The 14,870-nt window shown below is 42.3% G+C and overlaps 1 protein-coding gene across 4 annotated transcripts in view; it reads right to left on the bottom strand.

The window, feature by feature from the left end:
- Window positions 1-10: 10 nt before the first annotated feature.
- Window positions 11-14,870, bottom strand: part of marchf8 (membrane-associated ring finger (C3HC4) 8) — a 62,237-nt gene continuing 47,377 nt past the window's right edge. For 3 of the 4 annotated variants that reach the window (XM_067236190.1, XM_067236191.1, XM_067236193.1), the window contains 4 exons: window positions 7,843-8,023; window positions 6,282-6,417; window positions 5,189-5,203; window positions 11-3,784 (listed from right to left, as the gene is read on the bottom strand). In XM_067236190.1, coding sequence (XP_067092291.1) covers window positions 3,480-3,784; window positions 5,189-5,203; window positions 6,282-6,417; window positions 7,843-8,023 — 637 coding nt within the window. In that variant the 3' untranslated portion in view covers window positions 11-3,479. The remainder of the gene's footprint in view (window positions 3,785-5,188; window positions 5,204-6,281; window positions 6,418-7,842; window positions 8,024-14,870) is intronic. The other variant, XM_067236192.1, reaches the window with a different exon arrangement.

Below are 14,870 nucleotides of genomic sequence, written 5' to 3'. Positions count from 1 at the left end.
ACCCTTTAAAAGTTTACTTCATTTTTATTTGGTTGGTTTTTCATTCTACATACTTTGTTCAAACATGGGAAATGAAACAAATCAAAACACATCAATATTTTAAAAACATAAGTACTGCTTACCAAATGTTTTACAGTTACTATTTAAAAGTAAATTCACAGACAAATGTGTGGAATGATATTATAAAGAAGGGCCAACAGTCATATGTTCAAGTCCATTCAGTAGTAAAGCACTGTAGTTTTATGCAAATAACACATGAAAAACGTTGTTAGGAGAGGGGACTGTTTGTGACTTGAGACAGCAAGCATAATGTGACGGGAAAATTCAGAGGATCAGTCAAGATGTAAAAAGTTATTAATTTAAACCTAAAGGACCATTGAAGGTGCCAGATCCTATTGATAAAAAACAAAAACAAATCCACAGTACATGAATTAATCCCCTCATGTGCTGAACTTATAGCGTCAACTAAAAGCAGTGCTGAATCATGGCTGGCTGGCTGATTTTCAGTGAAAAATTAGGGGATGTGCAGTAATCTTGCCAACTAAAAGGAAATGCAGGAAACACAGGATAGGTCCATATACAGTACAGCAGCAACTGCCATCAATATAATGCCAAGGTAAGGTACAATCTAATTCTTACTGTATTACAGTCTCCTTTTGTAATACACATTGTCCCACATCTAGATCTGCTGGAAAAGGTGAGAAAAAAAGTGCAAAAGTGAAATTCATGTGTGGAAATAAGTTTGTAGCGTTAGTTGCATAAAATTACGATTTTGGGGTTTGAAGTGAACTAATCATGTGTTTACTTTTCTCTGTAAAATAAACATGACACATCAATTTGGAATTAATCATCATGTAACCAGAGCGTGGTCTGGAGCATAAACACCAACAGTAAATGACTATGGAATTGAACAGGTCAACAAAAGAGTAATTGCACTTTATCTGTCTAGCATGTGTTTTGAAGTTCAGAGGTCTTGATCACCCATGATTCTCAAAACTACAACTCTCAAGACAAGATCATCATGGGGCTTTACGTTACACAAACACAGAAAGCAATATTGAGAAATTATTAAGTTATCGCTGTAATACAAGTGTCAGGTATGTTGCCATTGGATCACTGTAGTTCACATTGTACACTGATATCAAAGACACTTTTAAAACTTGTTTTGCTGGAATGGTTGTGAGGCTCAACAAGTGCCTGGCATTGCTGTGCTCCCACATTTACAAAATCACTTACAACAGACTGTAAGCCCAGAACACTTAACCTGGAGAAATCCACAACTTCTTCCCTCAGAAAGCACTTTCACCTACTGAACAGCAGAGGGCTCTCCAGACCTTTTAATCACCCAGAATGCTCTTACATCTGAAACCTAGCCAAAGAGACAGCATTTTCCCGTTCTGTATCCTTGTCCTAAAGTGGTTAGAAAAATAAACATGTTTTGTCTCTGTGCAGCGTAAATGCGAGACAACATTTGGCTAGTCAAATTATGCTGATCCGATACGAACAAATATTTGGCGCTGACAAGGAACAGTATGATTCTTAAACTAAATTCAAAAATTTCTGCTGCCTAGGTTTAGACTTCGGCCTTAGAAACTGTTTGATTTTCTCTCAACTAGGACATGAAACATGAGTAACAAAAAAGTGTCAAATCAAAAGTATATTAAGCCAGATGTAAAAAAATAAACAGCCAATCAAATGACAATCGGGAAATGAAAGAGGAGCCTTTCAGTGCAACAGAGACTTATGCTCAACTGAAATATGCATGCTGTATCAGGGTTGAGGTATCAACTCCAGTATCAGGTGTCAGCCTCACATCTGAACCCCTCTATTTCTATCTCAATTGGAGCAGGCAAAAGAAACATGTACAACATAAAGTACCTTAACAAATTCTAATATTATAACACACTGAATATTGGGGATGGTATAGATCGGTGGCATTTGACTGCAGATCAAGAGGTTTCTGGTTAAAATCTGGTCAAAGTTGCTTTGGATAAAAGTTTCTGCTAAATGAATAACTTAATAAACTGTATAAAAGAAAACAATGTCCTGTATATGTATATAATTGATATATAAATCTCTGCACAGAAATAAGAAGATAGCGTACATAATGACCACCTTCTGCTAGTTGGAATGAGAATTAACCTGCAGGTGAAGTCATTAAGACCATTCTACAACAGCTGGAGTGGGATGAAAGGCTTGTCTAAGAATAGAGAGCTGTGGGTTTCTCCAGGCATATCCCGTGATTAAGCAAACAAATGAACAGATATTAAAACTGCACACGTAATACCATACCAAAAGTAATGTATCATTCGCACAATAGAAAAAACACAGTTGTTTCATTTTCCAAATGGTCTTATTATGATACTGACACAGAGATTATCTAGCAATTTTTCTGTGTCGGGTACAAAATGGTTCAAAAAGTTTACATTCTCAAAGCGTCCATAGGTTCATATGGTTCAGACTTGGGGAATGAATAATTATGGTGTTGGGTGAGAGACCATGTTATACTTTTTTTTTCAATTAAGGTTAGGCTTACAGATCACAGGGTTACCTGGATACCCAGCAATACATCTATTGAACAGTACTTTCCCTTCTACATAGGGACAATCATTTAATCGAGACAGAATCAAGACATTGCTTTTCTCAAAGTCCTTTTTTTGATCATCTAATTGATCTCTGTCTATGTATGTACTTTTTAATTGTGGGCAGAGAAAACATAACTTTTTTTGTTTGTTTGTTTATACAGTACATGTTGCTTCCTATGTAAACTATAAAGGACTTGGTTCCTAATAAAAAAGAAACTGAGAGAGGGTTACTGGAAATTAAAAAGTGCTTTGATGTGTGGACCAGGGTCTGTCCAGTTTCATATCCAGGCCAGTGCAGACGGACCCAGGGCAATGGCTGGATGGGTTCCGGGTCCACAGCAGTACAATGGCAGTAGTTGGAATGTTCTACAGATCCACCAATTCGCCCCATGGATCCATGGTAGTTAAGCTCACGCCTCACAGAAAGTCATACAAACTAACAAACAAACAAACCAACAAACAACGCAATAGAAACATTGAAACCTCCAGAGACAAGTATGAGTCCATTGGTCTCAGAGTGAGAGTCCTGTTCTCCAAGAGGTGTGGGGGGAGGAGGGGGGGGGGGGAGTGGAGGAGTACATGAGAGTCTCCATCAGTTTAAAAAAGTCTCATTAACATTGTCTTGGGAAAGTGGTTAGGACTTATGGTGACACTGGGTCATCCTCAGGGCGCCTGGGTTTGTTGTTCTTACACACTGTATCACACTGACATCCTGCCTCAGTGTGTGTGTGTATTTGTTGGGGGGGGGATCATTCTACAGTAGATAGACAAATACTTCCTTTCTACAATGTTGTTGGCTGTCTTTGTATGTGGGGAGGAGTAAGGGGTCAGGGTGGTTGGGGGAGCAAAGGTCCAGGCGAGTTGTATGGTGGAGCAGAGCAGAGCAGGGTGTGGTCAGACGTGGAGCACCTCCATGCTATAGTCCTCTGTCTCTGTATACTGGGAGGAGTTTGTGTCTGACTGAGTGGGGACCAGTGCCTCCTTGTTCTCCAGACTAGGCTCCATAAGGGGGGGCTTCTCAAACACCAGCTTTTTACACGTCTCTGGACGGTTCTGGACGTATATGACCCGGTTGTAGGCTTTGAGTCTCCTCCATAGCTGAATGTAGACTTTACACTGCACATACATGAAGACCAGTCCACCTGTGAAGCCAATGGCCACCACCACCAGCTTGGTCCAGAAAGGCCATTCTAGAATCCCTGCAGAGAGGAAAGAAGAGACAGCAACACACCTTTAAAACTCTAAAACACACCACAGAAAAACTATAAATACATTACGTACTGTACTTAAGACGTACAATCTTTGAAGGGTAAACCACAAAGTTGCGCAATGACTGACATTAGAGAAACACCATAGAAATAAAATATTGCATTTTTATGTACTGTTTTATCAATCCGTAAGTTCACAAACTTTATAGTAGTCTCTTGAGCCTATGGATAAATCAAACACAGTGTGTCACATGGGTTGCATATAAAATGTACTACATTCATTATATCAGTGTAAGACAATTATATTCTTCTGCCCTTGGTGTGAGGCTTTCATTTTTCAGGTTTTCACTTTTCAGCATCATGGCTTAGTCTTCCCTGTGACATAGTGACACTTTACACAAATTCTACAAAAAATACGACATGCCTGTTATATGCGTCATTCTGGGAGCTACTGTAGGGCCACACAATATTCAGCATATTACACTTATCATTTACATATTTACATTTGATTAACAACAAGGGGGGTTCAAATAAAAAAGGGAAGCTTTTTCCAACCCACCGCAACAGCATCATTGCAACAGGAAAATGTATAATTTAATAGGAATAAGAAGTGGGAAGGCAGCCTGCAGATGATAAACAAGGGATCTCTGTTTGATAGTGGTCATCACTCTATTCGTTCTGCCATTAGAAAGCTCTAGGTTTAATGCTATGTCATTGCATTTTCATTGTGTTTGATCGCTGGAGAGCATGCAAAAAGCAAAAAGACAGGATCTTTTAGAGTTGCTGAATTGGCCAGGAGCATTCGAAATGTTCTTGTATTTATAACATGGTTCAGGGCCATACACAAACTCTATTGTTACAGGTATACAAGCAGGTCTGAACTGGGACTGAAAAAGGTCCCGGGACTTTGAAATGCAGACCGGCCCACGACTGTGTGTTATTATTATTATTATACATATAGATTTTTTGCATTATGCCGCAGCCGTTTGACCGGCCGTTCGGGAAATCTCCCGATTCTCCCAACGGCCAGTCCGACCCTGTATACAAGGTAGACAGACTGTATTCTCACTTTCTAGCATAAACTAGTTGACTAGTTATGTTTTATCATGACTTTATATAAATCCCGGCCTAGCACAACTGTTTTTAAAAGAGCTGAAAGTTACGACAACAGCAAATACATCTGGGACCCAGGGTGCAAATGGCGCAATGGTCGTCGTTTCAAGGTTCAAACCTGACAATCTGTTCAGACCTGACAAGGCAGACCTGACAATAAAACAATTTAATCCTTAACAAAGAGGAGGGGCCTGTCGAAATGGGATTAACCTTAAATTTGATTTCACAGGAAATTAGATGTGAAAGGTCAAGGACTTCAAAGGGGAAAGGTCAAAGGTTTACCTGGGATTCTTCCGGCTGCATGGGTGAAGAGAGTGTCATTATCATGTATTACCAAAGACAAACAGGCAGAAAGAGGCAGACAGATAAAGAAAGATAGAAAAAAGATAGAAGATGAATGATCTCATTTACACTGCACAGAATGAGATTCAGCATGCACTGATTGTCCTAGCTGCATCTAAATAGTCGAATGTAGTATTTAACAAAGTGGACAGTGGAGTTATGGAGATATGGGATATTGATCCATGCTATATTTAAATGGAAGACATGAATATATTACAGGTGTACAAAATCAACAATGACTTTGATGTGTGAACATCATATTTGGCTAATACTTCCACCAACCTGCTCTCCAATATGTATAGAACTATGTACTCTCATCTATACATCTTTTTCTGTACTTGCCTGTACACACCAGCAATACACACTCACACACACTTTCATTATATATCAGAACATCAAAAGAATACATTTCAAACCGGACATCGATCACGTTCACATCCCAATCTCTCCCATGCCAACTCTGTAGAGTCTCTCAGGCCCCTGCCTCACCTTTGATAACCAGTGAGATATTGATTTAACCAACAGTCAGAGGTGCTTGATTCACACTCACTGGCCTCCCTTTCAATCACTGGAATAACAGCCTGAACAAACCCACAGCAAAATATCTGAACCCAGACTAACTTTACAACTTACAGTAAATGTCATCAGTTATCTATTAATGTAGATGGTACACAACTAGGCTTGACCATGTTTTACAGTGAAAAGACTACAAACATGGCTGCCGTGAACTTTCACACACAAACATGGCTGCCGTGAAACCAGTGGTGGGTTTATAGGGCTGACTTTAACTAGGAAGATGAGATGTTTGTGTTAGAATGAGTACAGTATGTGAGTGTTATCTGTGTATATGTGACATCAATCAATATTTATTTATAGAGCACGTTTAAAAACATCCATTGTTGACCAAAGTGCTGTACAGAAGGTCAAATAATCATTGCGGAAAAATAAAGCATAAACAGACATTGCACAATGGTAGACAGCAAGAGATTGACTGTGCTCTACAGTAGACAGTAAAGTGATATTCTGGGCTGACCTAGTTTGATCTCCTCTGCCGTCCTGTCAATGAGGACATAGAGAGACCACACCACGCAGGTGATGGCGATGATGTGAAATGTGACCGAGCACATGATCTTCCTCCTCTCGCTCGCCGTCATCTGCAGCTTCTCCCACTTATGGAGACAGAGGGAAGAGGGAAGGGAGAGAGTTTGAAGGGGAGAGAGAGAGAGAAAAAAAGGGAGAGAGAAAAAGAAGGGAAGGGGCAATGTGGGTGAAATAGGAAGGAAGGAGCGGGGAAGAAGTAGAAAAAGTGTTGATATCCATACAGACAGGTAGTCAGATAGACTTTTCAAATACATCATTTGGATCCACTGGGAAGCCACACAAAGTGCTGTAGTCTGTGGAAGTCACACACTGGTGCGGGGCCAACCACTGTAGCAATATTATATTGGCTGGACGTCAGACCGACAACACCGATGAGCAACAGGCCATTAACTCTCTGGCCTGCCACCACCGCAATGGCTTGACCTACCTCCTCCAACTGCTGAATTGGGGCATAAATATTTGAGGGCGAGCATTCAGTCAGCATGGTCAGAAACTATGGCTGGTCTACTAATTGTCATTGGTCTCACACTTCTGAAAGCAGTCATTCAGGGCTTTCCAGGTCTAATGCACTTAAACAAGACTAAATCAAGTCTTGAAATTCAATGTATCATTTAGCATTTACTGTAGCACTGTAGCAAGGAAAATATTGGAAGGGGGAAGAGGAGGTAACAAATGGAGGAGGAGAAAGAGAACGTCAGGGGAGAGAGAAATAACCTGGCCAGCTCATCCACTCAGCGGTAGTCTTTAAAGCACGCAGGTTGATATACGCCACATGTCCACGAGGATTTCACTAACTGTATGACCAATGAGCAGTGATACATGGGTAGAGGCTGGCACTGGAAGAAGGGGGGGGCATGGACTACACCACTGCATCTCTGGCAGACAGTGGGTATAGATCTCCCTCTCCACCAGTTGTCCTAGACTGGCCAGTCTGTTAACCTGACACCCTGTCTGGTTCTGCCTTTATAATAGATGCACTCCAGCAGAGTGGCCACAAAGAAACACAGACCAGCAAAACACACACCTAACACTGCACACACCCCTGACAACCAGACTGTCTGGGGGTCAGTTTGGAAGTGAAACACCAGACCAAATACTACATCAGGATTTTGGGATCACTTGGTGTGTCTGTGTGCTCAATGGGGGTTCACAAGCTATGAACAGAAAAGCTTTATTTAAGGGCTTTTATGTAGCTAATCTTGAGTGGAGGCATAAACCCTAAACCTAACCTGAAACCTAAACTTAACCCTAGCTCCTAACCCTAGAAATATCCTTAACTCTTAAAACGATTGGGTTCATTCTTAATTCTAACCCCAACAGAAATTTTAATCTTAATCTTAAAATCTCTAAAACCCCCTAGAAATAGCACTTGAACTTGCGAAGACCAAGAAAATGTCTCCACACAAATGCTCCTTGTCTTATTATTCTTGGGGGGGCTTCGAAACCTGACATGAATAGTTAAACAAACATGCGCACACACAACAGGGTCTAACCTTGCGCAGGGGCTTCAGCTTGGTCTCCATGATGAACTCGTACTTGCAGAGCTCGCAGCAGCGTGTGTCTGAGCTCTTGATCCACTGCTGCAGGCAGGCCTGGTGGACGAAGCGCAGGCTGCCCGTGCAGTGGCACGGCGTGATCAGAGGACTCTCATCATCGCCCTCGCAGTGGCAGATCCTACAGGGATGAAGACATTTACGTTTGGCATGGCTGCAGATGTCATGTGATGTTGTAAACAATGGAACTGTGGAGGCGGCAAGGTGCTCAGTGTTGCCAGATTAGAAATGGCGAAGTATCGTACCAAAGGGATTGTGTTTGGAGGATAATTATCGCGCATCTTGCAACACTGAGAAGGCGGTCGACCAATGACAGTTCTCTCTACAGTCAGAGCTTGCGCAAGAAGGTGGAACATAAGGGAGATACCCTTTCCAAAACTTGTAAGGGTGTAATAATTGTGAAAGACTCAGAGAAAAACAAATATCCGACAAGGCAAAATCCCAATTTTTTAGGTCTCGAAAAGAGGACATGTCCGGGTAAAAGAGGACGTCTGGTCACCCTACATAAGATCCAGACACATACCCCAGATAACAGACCAAACCTCACAATGACTACTGGACTGGACACTAACAGACAGCTTGAGATAGTAATAGAAACAGAACAGGGATAAGTTTGAATAAAGGTTCCTGTTCCCTGAACTGTGACCATAAAGAAGAGGAAAGGAAGTTCCTCACTGTACTCATCACAAAGGCTATGTACAATAACAAATCTAATTCCAAAATCACACCAATGCAATTTTAACCACCAATGACACCATTGTGTCATCAAAAGACGATCCTATTCATGAGTCCACTCTGATGTTGTTGAAGATCCGATACAGAGTTTTGGTGACATACTCTTATGTGGCTGATGAATTGGTACAGCATGTTATGTTACCACACAATGGCCCATTTTCCCAGACATAGATTAAGCCTAGTCCTAGACTTAAAACGTTTTCAATGGAGATCTTCATTAAATCTTTTTCTAACTTTTGGAATAGGCTTAATCCATGTCTGGGTAACTGGCCAATAAGTTAATAATAATAATTCATACTATTGGAATTTTAATACATACTTGAACACGCACACACACACGCACACAAACCCACTCAGATACTGATAAGATATTCTGTATATACGCACTGCTGATATTGAATCAGGCTTTTTCAGAGCACATACAGTATAGAATGGCCATTCTCCAAAGGGTATCAATCTGATATTTAATCTTGGGTCAAATAGTCTCCTCTCCTTCCCCCTCTGTCATAGCCTGGCATCCACAGGCTGCTGACTGGCCAAGGCCTATTAGTCACCTCCACTCTGGAGGAATGTTGGGGTGTGATAGTGTGATAAGGTGTGTGTGTGAAAGAGAGAGAGAGAACATTGTGTGTCTACACTATTTGTGTAGATGTGATTAGGTGTAAGAGACTGCCCAGAGTGTGTGCATGTGTGAGGGTTTGGGTGTGTGTCTGTTCAGGGAAGGTGACTAGGGTGAGATAAGACCCATAGGGACGTTTGAAAAAATAGATTGAGGGAAAATGCACAACAACCAGTAAAGTTTTGGCATGCGACCACACACACACACACACACACACACACGTCAGACAGAATAGAGGATGCCACACTGAGGCATGACCAGTTTAAATGCCACTTTTATTTCCAATGCCAGTGTGGTGATCTTTTTCAGGGTGGCTGGCAGGTTGGCTGGTAGGTTGCTGGCTGGCTGGTTCATTCAAAGTGAATGAACAATGAGCTCCCTATTACCAGACCCTTTGAGCTCCACAACAGATGACTCTCTAAAAAGACCTGGCTGATTTGAAAGCTGCAAATAGCGAGTGGTTTTAAAAGCCCATGGGATTATGTTGAATGAAAGTGAGCTGCTGGATAATGTGCAGCTAATTCTCCAGCAGAGCCACTGTGGCTAACGGTTAAGCAGGCTAGTATGGATGGAGAAAAGGGAGGAATGGAGGGATGAAGAGAGACAGGAAGGGTAGAGAGAGAGGTGCTCCTCAACTATAAACTTTTCTACAAGTGATATAACAGTTTGAGACAAGGCCAAGATCATAGAATAAAATGTAAATAAATTATCCTTGAATACACATGAAGGGATTTCAAATATGCAACATTATCCTAAATTGGATAATGGACAAACATGTGAATGTTTTTTTCCTTGTGAAATTGTTTCAAGGACAAAGACTGGAAAGATATTCTACAAAAATGCAGTTGTCGCACATATGGATGCAGACTGTCCCAAGTTGAGGAGCGGATGAGGAGGTTGTGCGGATACACACACATTTCAGGTTGGAGGAGTCAACGAGCAGGATAATTACTATTTCCAGTCTACTCATCCGGCCAAAGCATTAAAAGATTTATAGGCAGGGTGAACAAAGGAAAATGAAAGCATTGGAGGGTGGCAGGTGTGGAATCTGGCATGTTTATATGTTTTTATTAATTTATGCATGTTATATTATATATAATACACAATATAGACATGAATATGTATATTTTGTGTATATTATATCTGTGAACTTAGAGAAAGAGCAGTTCAGATAATGAAGGTAGAGTGTATGAGTGTAGCAGGGAGAAGGGACCTTATGATAGGCACCAAGGCCACAAAATAATATTATTTGGGATATTATTTTTCCTATACTCTTTATTCAAGAAACACAACACAGCAAGTAACATAATGAATGCACATCACAATCTAACAGAGGGAGAGAGGGTGGGACAGTTAACATCCCTGCATGAGGTTCTTCTCTTAGATGGACAGAGATTCAGACTCTCCACATTCAACTAGATCCTTGGGACAGTAAAATGGAAAGATGACATGTCAGAACAAATACAATAATGGACCCAAGACTGTACACTGCACCCACGGCAAAAATATTGATGACCTCGCTGTGAAGAATAAGACAAATTGATTTGTGTCTAGACACTTGTTTTGTACACTGCTGAAAACATAAATGTATACTGAAGGAACATTTGATTTAATTTCAACTGCTTCCACGGCCAGTACACACGATACTGAGCTGTCTATTGTAAGACTGCAAGGGTGCAGCAAGAAAATGCCAACAGGAAATACAAAATTAAATTACAATGTAAAAGCAGAAATTGAAGATGAAGGGATGACAGACACAAAAAGTGCACTTCACTCCCAATCCTTCAGTTTTTCTGAGTGTCTTTACATAACTGTAGTTACACTTAACATATCTTCCTATTCTTTTATCCACTCTATCAGCCACTCTCTCTCAGTTTTCTCCATGCATTCTTCTCTCTCTCATCTTTCAGAGCTGGTCCTGGTAAATACCAGAAGTTTACAGAACTTATCTGTTCATCTTGAGTTCGCTTAAGGATTGTGATCTAAATTACGGTAGGTTGAAGAGGGGAGAAGGCAGGTGATGACAGCAGGTCCATCAGATGTGTTTAGTTCTCTCCTCTTATCCTGTTTTCAGTCAGAACATCTTAATCTCATCCTACTCCCTGAATCACCCAGATCACACAGACACAATCCAATTAGTAACACCACTGGCAGTCTTTTTTTTCTTTTCTCTTTGTCTTTTATTTATCATCCCACCCAACCTCTCTCCTCTCTTCTCCTTGTCTCTCCAATAGCTAGTGCCAAACAGATATGATTACGGAATAATCATATTAAAAAAGAAATACAAAATAATGAACATATTCACTCACACATACGCACATGCACACATCAGCCTTGACCCTAGACTCACGCTTCAGGCCACATGACTCCAGCCTAAAACACAGGAATGTCAGCGTGTGTGTGTGCGTGATCTGTCCTTAAGAGGCCATTTGAAGCCGATAATCTGCCTACTGATCCCTGACCTCTGTTATTTCCCAGCTCACGTTTCCCTCTCTCTAGTTAACCTTAAATTAAATAAACTAGTGCAGTGTCAATGGTGCAGCTGGTGATTAAGATTTTGGCGAGTTGATTCTCTGTTAACTTAATTGGAGTCTGTGTGCATAGGTAAAACCATTTCACAGTTTGATTACCGATATTACTGAGCATCAATATGGACTATCAGTTAACGCGTTAATTCATTAACATAACAAAATTCACTGATCTATACTGAAAATAAAGTATCCAATTCATATTGTCTTGCTGTTAGCTCGTCATAATTTAATCCATGAAGAAAACCCTTTGAAAGAAGCTCTTTCAAACTATTGTGCCAGAATTATCATTCAGCACTGCTTATCTGGCTGTATCTGCGCTGTAATTAGCTTCTAGGTGACAGTCTCAAAAACTTATCTTTGAATTGCCAATTCAAATATTGTCCAGCAAGTAAGTCCTCATTCGATAACGCCTAGCAAATCAATGAAAATCAAATCCGTGTACAATAGGACTAGATGGAGCGAGTTGTCTGTGTACCTCCCCCCTTATAATACTGTGAAATGATTCGCTGAATTTAAAATTGATTGACAACTGGTTCAGGCAGCATATTTGTGAAAAGGGGAGTTCAGCGTCTGAGGTTTTCCACTCAATTAAGTGCCCGTGATGCAACACATGCAACTTTGTAGGCCTACTTTTCACAACATCCCACTGCATGTCCTTGAGTTCTGAGAAAGACTTTCAAATGCATACAGTGCCCAGTTCATGAGATAATCGAGCCATAGACACACACAAACTGACAGACAGACAGAGAGATTCTTGGAATTATAGTTAGATAAGAGTAAACCCCTAGTAGGTTGGGCATGAGAGAGAGAGTCCTAATGACTGGCTTTATGTGATCTGGTAAGTTGATGGGCACTCTGGGAGTTCTATTCCCTAAGAGTAACCCTCACAGGACTAGGTAGAGTCCTGTAGGATAATGGCTCCTTCCATGGTGGTTATTCAAGCCATCAAACCACAGCAGATCATTACATATACCTCTCATTCCCTTAAAAATGGACTTGCCAGATTGTCTCTGTCTAACAGGCAGATGTGGAAGGAAGGCAGACAGACTTCAGCTGCTTTGGGAACCGAATAATGCAGAGAGTACACAGCCCAATTAATACTAACACAAGTATGTAAGAAAGTCTGCATTTACATAAAAATACGGGCAAGCCATCTTAAAATTATGCAAGGAATTTGCAATGCCTTCATTATGACTGCATGGCACCATAGAGCATTTTTCTGTCCCGCCTTCATAGGAAGTTTCAACTCACAGATCCTTTTTTTCTCCCTCCTTTCTTTCTACCTCCCTTCTTCATTGTAACTTTCTTGCTCGGCTGTCTTCCTTCCTCCTGTAAGCCTGATAGAAATAGAGGAATTCCAACATAGACTCCAACACGAAATGAAGCTCTTCTACAGTGTTCCACGCAGTTCTACCCTGAGCTTGAAAAGCCAGTTCTCTCGACCTCTCTAAATCCCAGGTATTATAGTCAACAACAGATGGATCCGAAAGGAGACATTCCATGCACTACATTGGGAAAACACACAAAAAGGGCACAGACAAAATACCATAGACGTGATATGATTTAATTTGCATTCTATTGCAGTAGATGGAGGTAGGATAGGACACAGGACTGTTTGGGTTAAGGAACAACATGAGAGCAGACACTGTGTGAGTGTGTATTTGTGTGGTGTGTGTGTAGCTCCTTTGTAGTGAAGCTCCAGTCTCCAGACAGCTGAGATGGAGGTGGTTGATTCAGGTGGGTGGGGGACATTCCACAGGACTGAACTATCAACGTTAAGGAAAGAGGGTCCTATCACGTTTCGGAACAGGAGAGGGTAAATCCAGCAAAAATGTTCCCTATAGGACTATACTGGTCAGTTAAATTTACTCAGGGGTTCATTGGACGGATTCTACAACTTCAGGGCACAGGGGTTGGTGTACTGACCAAACAATCACCCACCTGCAGCAGTCCCCGGACAGAGAGTAGGGTGAGAGGGGCCCATTTTTTTCTGAGACATGAGATGAGCACGGGTCCAGATCACTGTCTTCATCCATAAAGCAAAGGGGAGCATGCACACTCGCTACCCTGCCTCCAGTTCCTAGGCCTGTCCCAGGCCTTTCCAGCGGGGTCTGGCTGGTTCTTTCCTGCTCCATCTCAAACACCTCGTCATCCCCCATGAGGTCTTCAACTCCAACCCCCAGTTCGCTGCCTCCCAGGAAGGCGCTGGAGGACTTGGTGATGTGTAGGCGAGAGGCGTAGCTGCCCAGCTCCGAGCACTGCAGGCTGGCAGAGGTGGAGGAGCGAGAAAAGGGTAGGAAAAGACGGAGCAGATTGGAGCTGGGAGGGTGAAGGTGGGTGCTGGGAGGGGGAGGAGGAGGAGGAGGGGGGATTCCAGGGGTAGGTTGGGGGGAGCAGTAGTCAGGGGAGAGACCTCCCATGTATTTGTAGTTGTTGGTGAAGGAAGGGACGAGGTGGCGGTGGTTGTGTGCAGTGTGCTGTGTGGGGGCCTGGCTGGGCTTGCTGTTGAGCGTGTGCGTGCGGCGGTCCGTGTTGGCGGTCTGGACTGGGTCGGGCTTCACCTCCAGCTCTCCCTCGGAGCAGGTGCGGTCTATAAAGTGCAGGCCGCTACACAGGCTGTCCATGCGCTGGCCCACGTCATTGAGAGAGCGGGAGAACTTCAAAGTCCCATTGGACCCCATGTTCACCGCCGAGGGGCGGAGCAAAGAGAGCCAGTCGGCCCCAAAAGAGACTCCGCCCCTGGGTTTAGAGACCTTGGGAGCAGGGGGTGCGTCCAGACTGAGGGTGGTGATGGACACACCCACAGAACCCTGAGATGTTTTGCCATTTGAGTTCAATAGCACCACAGCTGTGTGCAAAGGTTTCTGGGATTCCATGTCCTGGTCTGTGGCGCTATGACTGCATGTGTTGGAGGGGTGTTTGCAGGCATGTGTGCACATAGGTGTATGCATGTGTATGTCAGGTGAGATAGACAGCAGATGATCGAGGGAACAGGAGTATAGCAGGAAGGGGAGTTGACACAAGAAGAAAGAAGAACAATTATGAAACAAGAGGAGAGCATGCATTTGAAGACAGCATAAACA

The sequence above is a fragment of the Osmerus mordax genome, chromosome 5, assembly GCF_038355195.1.
Source record: "Osmerus mordax isolate fOsmMor3 chromosome 5, fOsmMor3.pri, whole genome shotgun sequence".
NCBI lineage: Eukaryota > Metazoa > Chordata > Actinopteri > Osmeriformes > Osmeridae > Osmerus > Osmerus mordax.
Note: the sequence above shows the minus strand (reverse complement) of the source record. Positions and strands in the feature narration are given on the sequence as shown.